This window comes from Toxorhynchites rutilus, chromosome 2 (assembly GCF_029784135.1).
Source record: "Toxorhynchites rutilus septentrionalis strain SRP chromosome 2, ASM2978413v1, whole genome shotgun sequence".
Lineage (NCBI taxonomy): Eukaryota > Metazoa > Arthropoda > Insecta > Diptera > Culicidae > Toxorhynchites > Toxorhynchites rutilus.
In genome coordinates this window covers 181,440,171-181,453,035 of record NC_073745.1, presented here as the reverse complement: position 1 = coordinate 181,453,035, position 12,865 = coordinate 181,440,171, and the positions used below count along the sequence as shown (strand labels likewise).

General features: G+C 38.1%; 1 protein-coding gene across 1 annotated transcript; it reads right to left on the bottom strand.

Moving 5' to 3' along the window:
* Positions 1 to 4,111: 4,111 nt before the first annotated feature.
* Positions 4,112 to 12,613, bottom strand: LOC129764942 (GTP-binding protein Di-Ras2). Its single transcript, XM_055764615.1, has 6 exons — positions 11,844 to 12,613; positions 11,552 to 11,766; positions 11,159 to 11,436; positions 6,872 to 7,032; positions 6,689 to 6,806; positions 4,112 to 6,629 (listed from the first exon to the last, which is right to left on the bottom strand). The coding sequence occupies exons 2-6, from the start codon at positions 11,720 to 11,722 to the stop codon at positions 6,548 to 6,550; spliced, it is 810 nt and encodes a 269-aa protein (XP_055620590.1). The 5' UTR covers positions 11,723 to 11,766; positions 11,844 to 12,613; the 3' UTR covers positions 4,112 to 6,547.
* Between the last annotated feature and the right edge of the window lie 252 nt (positions 12,614 to 12,865).

Genomic DNA, 12,865 nt, shown 5'->3' with positions numbered 1-12,865 from the left:
CTCTTCTTCGTTCAGGTGATCCGTCCGAAGCTGGGAAAATAATTCACTGCTTCTGGAGTTCTCGGTTGAATTGTTTTCGGAAGAAATAAATTCAAAATTATTCAGTTCCGCGTCAATATTTCGGGGAATTTTCACTTCCACCGCCTCCCTACTGTAATTAGTTATAATGACATTTGTTGAAAAGTCATGTGAACAGTAAAGTCCAGAATGAATTTTGACAAATGGATGAATTTCTACGTCGTTTTCCAGTAGAAAATCGCCTTCCTCAAAACTTGTTCCTATTTTTACTATTTTTGTTTCATTGGAATTCAAACAGACAGAAGAAGGTTCGGGATATTTCCTAAACATTTGGACAGTGGTAGAGGGGAATTTTAACTCGTTCGTTGTGGTTAATATATCGATTTTAAGTTCTTGGAGTGATTGGTAGCCAATCAGGCCGTCAAAAAAAGGATGGAACTCAAAAACGTGGAAGGTGAGAGGTTTTGTTTGTGGGATAAATGGGAAAGGATTAAATTTTGTGTATCGATTTATAGTGTGGGTCCCGCTAACATTCCGAACCTTGTGTGGTTTACTATATCCGCAATATTCTATGTTGATGTGTCTGGGGCTAATATAATTTTGATTTGCTCCAGTGTCAATCAAAAATTTAAGGGGTCCCTTGGATGTATTTATTTTAATATATGGGATAAAATTACTCATCTGCCTATCTGAAAGCTTTGAGCTAGATGAAAATTTAGATCATCTGTAATTTCGTTTTCCTCTGTTTGTTCATGGTTGTCTTGTATTGCAGTTGTTTCATCCGTTTGCGTATGCGCGAAACGGTCGTAATACTGAGCATCTTCGTCGTAATTCTCGTTATACTGTTCTTGCTCGTATGTGCCCTCGTGATAATTAATCGGCCTCTGCTGTGGCCTGTTCATATAATTAACCCGCCTCGATTGGATGGAAGGATCCACTTCCATCGGTGTGGGTTTGGGCATGTGCATTGCTCTCGGCGCGAAAACGTTTTGGTAGGTCTGTTGATAAGTCCGCGGGGGAATCTGCGGTCTGTTAAAATTATTAGCATTCGGTGGGGGACGAAGAGGTTGCTGCAAATTTTGGTGTGGATAGTTTCTATGTTGAGGTTTAGGGTATGAGTTTATTTGTTTTGGTATGAATGGTGGTTGTGGTTTGGGTGGTCTGTGAAAATCTGGTTTCGTCAATCCGTGTCTCATTTGGAAATTTCTTTCCTGCACGCAGGCATCAAACGCCTCTTTCAACTTTCTAGGCTGACGGGCTCTCACGTTACCACCGATCGGTTCCCTGAGCCCTGCTAAAAATACTTGTAAAGCGTTTTCAGTGTGAGTGCGGATGCGATCTTCTTTCAAATCAGCATCTGTGGTTGAAATATTCGTGTGGTTCACGAGCAAAGATAATATTTGCTGAACCGACCCGAAGAACTCTTCAATCGTTCCAGTTTGCTGCAACTGGAACAGTTCTCTCGTTAATGTGACCGCATCACGTTTATCGTTGTAGTGTGCGATCAGATTATTTTTCATGTCACTCCATGTCAAAGGAGTACCGTTTATCTCTAAAATTTGGTCTGCATCACCCGTGATTTTCGCACGTATTGATTGCAGCCACACTTTCTCGAATGGGGTATTTATCATGGTATTAAGGAACGGCATTAGATTTTCAACCGCTCTAATGAACGCGTGTAGTTTGACGGGGTTACCGTCAAAACAAGGCAGTTCCTTTATGGCTTGAGGCGTTTGCATCGCCTTTAGCACTTTTTCAGCCCTGTTGAACATGTCAACGGTGGACTGAATTAATTCCTCTTCAGGAATGTTGGTATTGTTAGTTTCTGTGGGGTTCATTTTTTTTAATAGTATTTGTTATTTTATTTATTTTAAAAGGGGATAATGTTTATTTTAGTTTTAATAGTAGAATTGCCACTCACCTCGGCTCCGCTCGTAAACCGCAAGGGAGGATCTTCTCGGATGATGTGGGGGGGGGATGCGCCTGGTTTCTTTTTTTTTTTCCGGTGAATTCGTTGTTAGCACTGTGTTTGTTCTATCACTTAGTTCGGTCCTAAATATGACAGTTCATGCACAGATTTTGATTATAATTCACTATGTTTGTTCTATCACTTAGTTTGGTCCTAAATATGATAGTTCATGCACAGATTCTGATTATACTTCACTATGTTTGTTCTATCACTTAGTTTAGTCCTAAATATGATAGTTCGCGCACAGGTTACTACGAGTATCTAAACTTGATCACTACGGAGAGAAAAAAAAAAACACTTAGCGCATCCTACCGACTGCGCCAAAAACGACCGGGACTTTCTTTTTAGAGTTTTTAAAAAATGCGTCGATTCGATTCGGTCGTCTAATTGAAACTGATTTCTTTATTCAATTAAAAATGGAATGGTGCTCCTGATGTTCTGCTGCTTCCGCAAATTTGTTTGTTGTTGACCGGATGTGTTCTGCTTACTTCGGCGGTTGTGTGCACGCGTGGCTGAGTTGTTGACGCCGCGATAATATCCAGGTCGCCGCTGGAATTTGATGGTGCGTCGGACTGCGATGTTTCGCGGGCGATTTTGCTGACGGTGTTTATCGATTGGGTTGTCTCGATTTGTGTAGGGCCAGAATGGGCCGTAACTTATATATATATATAACCGGTCCGATTGGTTTTAGAGAAGTTTTATCGGCTATCTTCTCAGGTTTCCCAGAATTCCAATTAAAAATACGTGAATAGTAGAATATATAGATCTCGATCGTACACCACTTATTTGGTTGAGATTCACCACGCTTGCAAGCGCGCCGGATGAAAAAAACACAATAGAATCGATGTGAAAAGAACACCTCTTTCGGATCGACTGAAGAATGCGTCCGATAAGCTTGCAAGTGAGAATATATAGATGATCCAATGAATTTTACAAGTTTTTTTTTAAGGATACATAAAGATAATCTACGTGGCAGTGTCACATGATTTTTTTGGATTTTCGTTTCGTCGAATGGTTGATAGTTTCCGTTTACATAATCACATCACTTACCACAGTGAATCCTGATTTTTCTTAACCATTCACACTAACAACTATCCCTTCCATGATAAACGCTAGGGAACCACGCTATAGAGGTGACCCTTCTGGCCTTCGGGCGGCGAATATCATACTAACATTCCTTCCCTTCCCCTGGTGACTGTAAGGACGTGGCCGGCGTCGTTATTGACCATTTAAAGCTCGAATCACCGAGAATTGCACAACGAGAATGATTTGCTAGTCCCAAGCGTCATTCTGTGTGTTCTTTGTACAATTTGGTTGGTTCAGGTCAATCACGGAGAGCAACTACGAATTGTACAGTCTACCCAAGCTCAAGCTCATAAACCATACTTTTCGTTCCGAAAAAAAACTAAGTCCTACAGTGCCGGTTTTTGACCAAAAGAAATGTTTCGATATGACACTAGTCTCGACGTTTCAAGCCACTTTAAGACATTTGTCATCAACAAAAAATGTTCGAAAACCTCGATTTCCTTTACTCCCCCCTTGGGTGATTTTTCGATTTTCGCCACTCTCGCTTAAGTCCGATCGAGCTGAAATTCGGCATAGGGTGTTTTTTCGAGGTGGTGAACATTTTGTATAGGGTAACTTTTTGAAATTTTATGGTCGACTTTTCCCCATACATTCATTGGCACCCTAGTGTACATGTTACATGTTTATGGTTTCTATGAATTGTAAATTACACCGAAGCCATTTTTAGGCGTAAGAGTATTACTGTAGTTCTGTTCTTCCATTGTTCAGCAGACCGGATAGCGGAAATAGTTGATATGATCATTGTTGTGTTATTAATAGCACAGCCCGAAGGTTTTGTTTTTCTTGTTGCAAGCAGAGCTTCCCCAATAGCATAGCTTGCATGATGATTGTTGCGTGGACGTAGTTATTCTATAACAACACAAAAATGGTCAATTGACGGCTCTGAGGTTTGAACTTATGATCGATCGCTTATTAAGCATCTTTAATTTTAATCTAGGAAGAGTTCGAGGGTTTCAGTTTTACAGCAACTCTGCCCATGGTCACACCTAATGTTTGGAATAATCAGAATTTCGAAGAATTTAAGATGACAGAATTCGCTTATAATGATTTAGAATTCAACAATGTTTATTAGCTTAATAATGCCTATGCATTTAATTATGATTTAAACTCCTTTTTTTGTCTTAAAGTTATCATCCAATCGTAGTATTTTTGTTGGTACACTTGGTTTATATAAAGGAGAGTTTGGATAGCTTAAAACACGTTCACTTTCCAAAATAGTCATAATGAGCTGAATATGATATCATATGTTGAAGTCTCTTCGAATTGTCCTCATTGTTTGGTCAGGCAGATTATGATATCTCTGAAAGGTTGTGATATCATTGGAAAAGCATCTTTTTCGAATAGCATATACAGGTTATCAAAATTTTCATGAGAAAGTACTGTGTGCAGTAGAATAGTGTGATATTTTTGTACATAATTTAATATTTAAACTGTTTTTCTTATGTCCGAGTGACCTCGAAAATGATCATATGTAGTACAAATTTATCTTATGTCGATATCGAAACAATATGTAGTGAAAAATAGAAAGTGTATCAAATGTTGGATAGTTTGATATATCTATAATGCATTAAATTTTATTCAAAATGTATAAAATATATGATATTATGTGAGAAAAAGCTTCAATATGAGGCATAAACAGGCAAACAGATTTTTTTATTTACTCAATCACCACTGAAAAGGAAATACTCGTAATCTACATCATTTATGACAGTTATTATCATATGATTTCATTCATTTTTCGTTTGATGATCAAAAGTTTGAGGCGCTAGTCACAGAGCTCATTATGTCTTATTTCTATGTGTTTTCTGAGCAGAATAGAATACCTCCAAAAAACAATTATCAGAACTTGCGTTGATACAATATTCTGCTCGTGAAATAACCGTCAACTCAATTCTTATGATTTACATAATGCTAGATTAATTTGGATGGATACATTTGCCTTTTTTCATTGGAACGACATGGTTAACTTATTGGCACTTTCTCTGTGTAAAAACATCACATGAATGGTTTGTATGAATATATTCTTGAGGGAGACGAAGTAGAATTTAGAAAATAGAGCAAAATATTGCAACGATTGCTCAAGGAACACAAACACAGAGTTATTAAATTATTGCTTTTGAAAATTTTTCCTTGTTATTATTTCTTTTCACAAAGTGTTTTATTTTGTTCTGAATACTAGAGCTGATGTACATAGCTAGTAACACCAACAAAACAAGACTTGAACATTAGTCGTTGAAGCGACTTGGAAAATTACGTGTACTTATGTTTATGTTTTCTTGTTTTCCGTCAAATTTTTGTGTCGAATATTCCAAAAAATGTTTTATTGAATATTCCTCTCGCCGTATGGTACAATGAATAGATCAGAAAACATTCAATTATCAAAAACCTTTTTCAAGTTTGCAAGGTGCAAGCTTAGATCTCGATTTTCAGCTACTGGACGGATATAAACCAAATGCACACACAACTTTTTATATTTTTACAAAATCATAAACTAATGCTTAAGGATGAATTTGTGTATTAAAAATTACTTTTGATTATTGCTAATGCTTTTATTGTTACATATTAAATTAACGTGTCTCGAGTTTGTTTAACTGTGAAAAAAAGTCGATGAAGCAGTGGAACTTGGAAAGCTATGATTTTATTTATAACTGATTGAGCCAATATCTGGAGATGAACTACGAACAATCATGCGTGAATCATGCAAATAATTTTATGAATAAAAAAAAATAAAAAAATAAAAATAAGTAAAAATAAGAATACTTATAATAATAATGTTACTTAATACGGTATTAAACTAAAAACATTGTTTAGAACCTTATTTGGTTTTTATGCTCTGCAATGAATCTGATGTATTCCATGTACATGACCTATGCCACGACTAACTGGAATAGACATATTCTCCAAACAATACACATGTCACCTACATATTACAAATACATTTGATCAACAATTACAAATTCAACAACAAGCTCCTATCTATGTAATTCTTTCTTTCTTTCTTTGTTTTTAAGAGGCTTTAAACTTTGCAGTTCATTCGCCTCTACGACTTATGTAATTATTTGCTCCAGTTCCTTTGTTTTTAAATTCGTTCCGTCGAGCATCAATTGCGATCGTTCTTTTATTTTGTCGTAAATTTATGAAATTCAATTATAAGTTCTGCCTCAAGAACTCAAACCTATGATCACGAAGTTTCATTTTGTGTATAAAAAATCTAGTTATTCATTTAGTCCATCTTACCTATATTCATAGGTTTATCATCATACTGTTTTGTAAATTTAGTCTCTAATTAATGCAACTCTAATGATCACAATCCTTTTTGCCTTGATTATTGTAGCTGCAACAATAATCTCCTTCAACACAATCTTTGAAACATGGAAACAAAAGAAACTGAAAACACATGGAAATATAAAAATCCTGCTAATGCCACCTTTTTTATATAATATGTGCTTTTTTTTTGTTCCTCATTCAACATAATTACTGTATATTGCAGTCTTCCGTACCAGAAGCATTTTGTATTTGCTGTTTGGTCTTCCGGGATGATCTTCGAATAAGAGATCTGAAAATATTGTTCATTATCACATCTTAGGCATCCATTAAGCAGAAATCACGTCTCACCTGGATCTGGGTTTTGATTTTGGATCATTGGTCGAAGCTTCGCTGCAGCCTGCTGCCAAATACGATGTTTCCTTCGACTTTTCACAACCAATGGACGGACTTCTAATTCTAGATTTTGCTGCGAAAAAAAGGTCGAACATAAATTTACCACAAACAGACAGTAGAGAAAAAAAAGTATGCTACCTTTACTACTAGCACTAACGTAAGCTGATGAACGTCTCTTCAGCCCCGATGTTGATTCACTGTTCCCATTAACAGGTAGGATACGTGATAGTGAGAGGAATGTTTTAAATATGTCGATGACATTCGTATCGTCTTTCGCGGAGCATTCCATCACCTTCACTCTGAAAATCAAACGAGGTAAGTTTTTAGATCAAATATCATATGTTAAATAGTGACAAGGGATTCATTGTCGATGATTTCAACGCACAAATCCTGAAAATGAAACAGTTGGGAAGATCAGTATTTATTCGCAGCCTCATAAGAAAGGCCTCGAGTTCATCAATGATTTACTCCCGGAAAAACTTTCTACGAAATTTGCGCGGTTATTATGGGGCTGGAAAGTAACCCGATTTTTATATTAACAGATAACGAACAGATAACTTTCAATATGCAATCGTTCTTGGATGGTCGACCGATGTTTTGTTGGTTAAGGTTATTTGACAGTTTCTCGATTGTCTGACACTGGTTTGCTTCCACATGTCATTGTCCAAAGACCTGAAGCGATACGAGTCCGAAAGACTAATATTGCCAGATTTGAACTTAGAAAACTGACTTTAACTAGGGTCGTCTCCGTTTAGTTCGGTTCTAGGCTGCCAGTCACCAGTACCTCAGGCGTATGGACACTCGGATCCATACGAGTTCGCCAATCTCCGAATTTCGCCAATTTCGATTTCGATCTATTTTGTTATAACATAACAAAATAGACTTATAAACTACGGAAAAAACATAGAAAAGTCGAGGAGCTGAATGCCGCGACAACAATATGCAATTTGTTTGGAAGATACATTGAACGTCTTCCGAGAGTTGGCTTCAGTCATCCTCGGAGAATCAAAATTTATAGCTTTCAGAGACTGGAACGTCGTCTCGAACAGGATCCTGCAAAATTATATCATCGGTCCATGGAGGAGTATATGCAGCTTGAACATATGAAAAACTTCTAACTGCGCTCCGTCGTCTACTCGCCCGCCGAGTAAAAATAATCAAACTCCATTCCGACAACGCAACTGCTTTCGAAGGAACTTACCATCCCTCGAATAGGATGCCCCGAAAACGAAATCGTTTGGAAGTTCGTTCCACCCTGAGCATCACACCTCGGTGGTCAACATCAATATGTCATGAATGTCAAAAATGAAAATACAAGATATTCCTTCCGGCGTCTGTTTTTGTTGAGGCGTTTCTCAAAAGAATCACACGCGGTACCGACCAGGTCCATCGGCATCTCGTTTCAGATCTTGGAAAAAAAATTCCGCTTCACCCCGTGGAATTTCAACCGCTGGAATATGTCACCGGGTCGCTCACCTCTAGCAAACAACTTTACTACGACTTCGCGGTACTCCTTCGTCGTGCGCGATAAACAAACAAGAAATGACAGCAAGTCGACACCGTGCGATTCGGTTAGCCCAAGGCGCCTAGAAGTATATCCTAAGGTGAGGCCGTTTCGTCACTAATTTGGTTAGGGGAGCGGTATATGAAAACGGAAGGAAGCAGAAAGGGAATTATTTGCTTGAAGCGTGAAAGAGACAGAATGATCACGAGCGAGCTTGGGCATAAGCGTATTGTATTTTGTTTACAAACAAAACACAGTAGACTCCCAAGATGGTCGAAGAGTGATTTTCAGGGGTTAGACATCAATTGAATATAGGCTACCCAAAATCAAAATCAATATTGCGTCATTTGTTTACCAACATATCATTTGCGAGGATTGAAATCGTTGAAATCACGGAGATAGTATGCTTTATTCCTAACTGCATGAGCGATTTTCATATTTCGGTTTCACATGGAGCTTAAAGTTAGCCACTATTCGACTATATAACCGGACCGAGTTGTAAACAACAGTAATTGATGGAACCAAAATGTCAGTGAACCGCAGCAATATTGGGTACACTGGCAATATAAGGGATTTGACGTTTTAGTCATACCCCTGGTGATTTTAGTATGTTGGCTCACCTTAGGATATACTTCTAGGCGCCTTGGGTTAGCCTACATATGAAGCTAAAGCTGACAACAATACACAGAATGCACTTGGTGCGTACCTACACAACAATGCAAAGTTGCATTATCGAACTGTACAAGCAGTTCCTGGTCCTAACTGGAAAGATACCGTTGATAATCGTTTGGATAATAGGAATCTTACTAAGATACATCTGATCTGGTCCCGTTGGTATTTAGAGTGCCTACAATAGCTTTAATCTCGAAAAAGATGTGTGGAAACACAGTATAGTAAAAATCGTGGCTTTCGATGATGTTGATTGAAAGTTCATCAAAAGTTGTTCGAAATGAGATTGCAGCGAATCGTTCTAAGTAGCCTACTTTGTGAACTAGAGCCAGTTCAAGACAAACATACCCCAAACCGAGAAAAGTTCGATAGCTCTATCATAGCTGAGACTAGACCATATACTTAGAAGTTTGTTGTTGAAGGATTGTTTTCATCAAATATAATTTTTTATCACCTCCTGAAACATTCGGGGCCTCTGAGGGTTTAATTAACATTTTCATAGAACTTCCGCGTATCGACACTGGACAACCAATTCACCGTAAATCAGTAACGGCATGGCATGCAACAAATATCATATCTAATGGCTACGCAGATTCAGTATTATGCCTATCTTCTCCGTAGTTGCTCGATGTACCAGTCCTCGGGAAGTTTCAAAGAGTGGCGTTATCATTGGTCTCTGTAACCGCGGGGGTCTTCGTAGCCTAATTGGTTGCGTGTCCGCTACTAAGCGAACGATCATGAGCTAATAACTCAGGGCCCCTCAACTGACCATCTTTGTGTGTTATTCTAGCTACTACGTCCACGCAACAATCATCATGTGTCGGTAATCCCAGTCCCTTACCGCTCACATTACAATCTGCTGCATCGGTAATTGGTGCTAATTCTAACACAGCAATGGAAGCCTCATATCAGCAGTCCCGTTTTGAACAGTCCAACTGTGAACATTCGAACAATAGGAATATTCTAACGCCGAAAAAGGCGGCATGTGTTGTGTATCGATAGAAATGGAATACTCGCCATGTATTGTGTATCGATAGAATTGGAATATTCTTAGGCCTAAACAGCTACTGTGTTATACATAAAAAAAACAAATGTTTATTGATGGATAGGAATCTTAAGCCTAAATAATATACAACAATAGTTATCTTAAACATAAAAATGTATACGAATAAATTCGGCTCTGTGACAACTGAATTGCTAAATGAGCCTAATAAACGGATGGGATAAAAAAAAATTGGTCTCTGTGTGCAGACTGTCCGATTACTGATTGGTATGAAGATCTTGGTGTCCTTACGAGAAGTTTCTCCTCTTTCGGGCAAAGATCCTGCAACGCAACAATAACGGAGTGGCGAGCTTCAAGCTGATTAAGTAGGATACTGTCATTTCCTCTTCAATACTTCAAAAACTTTGTAATCATTGCGTTTATGCTGAAGCTTGGCGATAAATCTTCATGCAAAATACGACTTATGCTGCGCTTAGAAACATCAATTTCGACTACTAGACGCTTTTGTTTCAGAAGAGGATTGCTCCGAACGTGTTCACGAACGGCATGGATGAAATTATGCTCCCGTACCGACCTCGGACGTCCCTCTCTGAGTCTATTCTCCATATCAACTGTTCCTTACACTGAGAGAAATAATTAGTAAATATAACGAATTTTTTGGTAAATACTACCAATCTATAGTCATTTTCGACCGTACTAATAAACACATATGTCAAGCAGAACCATGATTCGGAAGCCCAATATCGGCTACATTTTCTCGCCGAAAATGCACGTATCAGAATTATATCCTTATTATACCTCCGTATTGCCTTATGGGAACAATGAAAATGGTTAATACGCGCTTTTCTCACCAGTTTTCAGATATGACAATATCCAAGCTTACTAATGTTATCGAGTAAAATATACTAATCTCTGGTAGGGATGCGGGTTTGTTGACAATATGTACAAAAAATTTGTACATTCTACTAATTTTGCATTACTAAATGTATTTGGTAGTTTTCGACCGAGGATTTTTCTAAGTGTACATCAGCTGTACATAACACGAATCGTTCATTGGTAGAAAGCGGAAAGTGGTTTCGCAGTCTTCCCGCACTTAAATAACACAACAGTTGTCACACGCTTTCCGTATGGACCGAACTTCATCGTTGCTAAGAAACCGAACAAATTTCTCTGCAGACAGCAGTCGCGATTCCACCGACAGAACTTATGGATATATTAGGTGAAGTAAAAATATTATTTTGCTACTTACTTCAGCTTAGGCAGCTCACAAAACACCCATTCCGACACATCTTCGATGCGGACTTCTCGATGTGTACTGCTGAGATCGTTTTTGTTACCAACAATCACTATCGGTACGTCTTGAAAGTCGGCTCGTTGCTCTCGAATCTCTTCGAAACATTGTTTCACACATCCCAAGCTAGGTTCCGATGTCGTTGCGTATACCAACAGAAAAGCGTGAGCTGTGGCAATTGATAGTCTCCGCATTGCCGGAAATTGCATCTCACCAGATGTGTCAAGTATGTCCACCTTTTTGATTTATCAGTCAGACAAAGAGAGGGAGAGTGGGAACATGGTGAAAAAGGTAAAACAAAAACATACCTCTAGTAAGCTTTCAATGATATACAACAGTTGTATTTCGTACCTTAAGTGTCATAGCGCCCAGGTCGTACTCTCGGTTGTATAGATCTTCTACTGTCGGCCTATATTTGTCTGAGTATGTTTTAAATAGAAAACGCTTAATGATACTACTTTTACCGACACCAGCTCCGCCAAGGATGACCAGCCGTATTCGCTCAAAGTCGGACATTTTCATTTAGATTGTGGGAAGAAGAAGAAGAAGAAGAAGTACACCGCAGCCTAACGCAAATTAAAAGCAAGATATTCTAGTCACATTTCACCTTCTACTCTACGTTCTAAATCGACAATAAGCTTACAGTTCTAAAATGCTGTCATGTTTCTCTAGTCCACAAACTGTAACGATAAGTTTCACTCATATTAATTTGACGTACAATTCCGATACTTGGTAATGGTTTTTTATCAAGTAACATAGAAATATACACCCAGGTTTTTAACGCGATTTTTACGAGTTTTTGCGATGATTTTCCAACTAACACGTTTTTTTTTCTTTAATTAAGGGTGCCAAATCTGAAAACAGGTCACGTATTTATGAAATAAAGTTATGCTATTTTCGTCGCGAACGGATTTTGACGATTTACATACCAAACGAATCGGAAATTCCCTAAGATTTGTTTCATATGCTATACATTAAAATCCCCCGGTGTGTAAATACTTTAAATTGATGCAAACAAGAAACATTTCCATCTTTCCATACATTTGTTCTGGTCATTTGTGAGCTTACCTGCCCGTGCCGTCAATAACGAATAACTACGGGGAATATTCACTAGAGTATAAATATTGGATCTCTGCTGAGACAAACTTTCAGTCTCGTACTAGAAATGTGTTGAAAATCACTATAATAGAGAAAAAAAAGTCTCGTTCTATAAAAGCTATAAAAGTGATGACCATCGCTTGTTCTACCTTGTTTTGCGTCATCACATATCTTCGTTTCGGCTGTGGACGCGACCAAATACACTCACTGACGCCTCTGGCATTCTGGCATCAAACTGATGCCATAGTCTTCTAAGCTACACAATTGTGTGGGGAATCATCAAGCTATCGTCGGCTCACCAAGAAAATAATTGTTCTGAAATTAAGTTTGTGATATGGTTTCGCATATCAGTAACAAAACTGCCTCCACCTATCATTACAGCTATGCTGATCGAAATCGGCAATATTAATAAAAACAGTCTGTTGAGAAGAACGCAAAACGGAGAGAAGTGCTTGAATATTTAGTCGTTTCAAGTAATTGATATATGGCTTTGTGTTGTACATACGTACAAATAGCACATCTTCGCTACGCTAAAACCCCATTTGTATCTGCTCCCGTATGCATTGG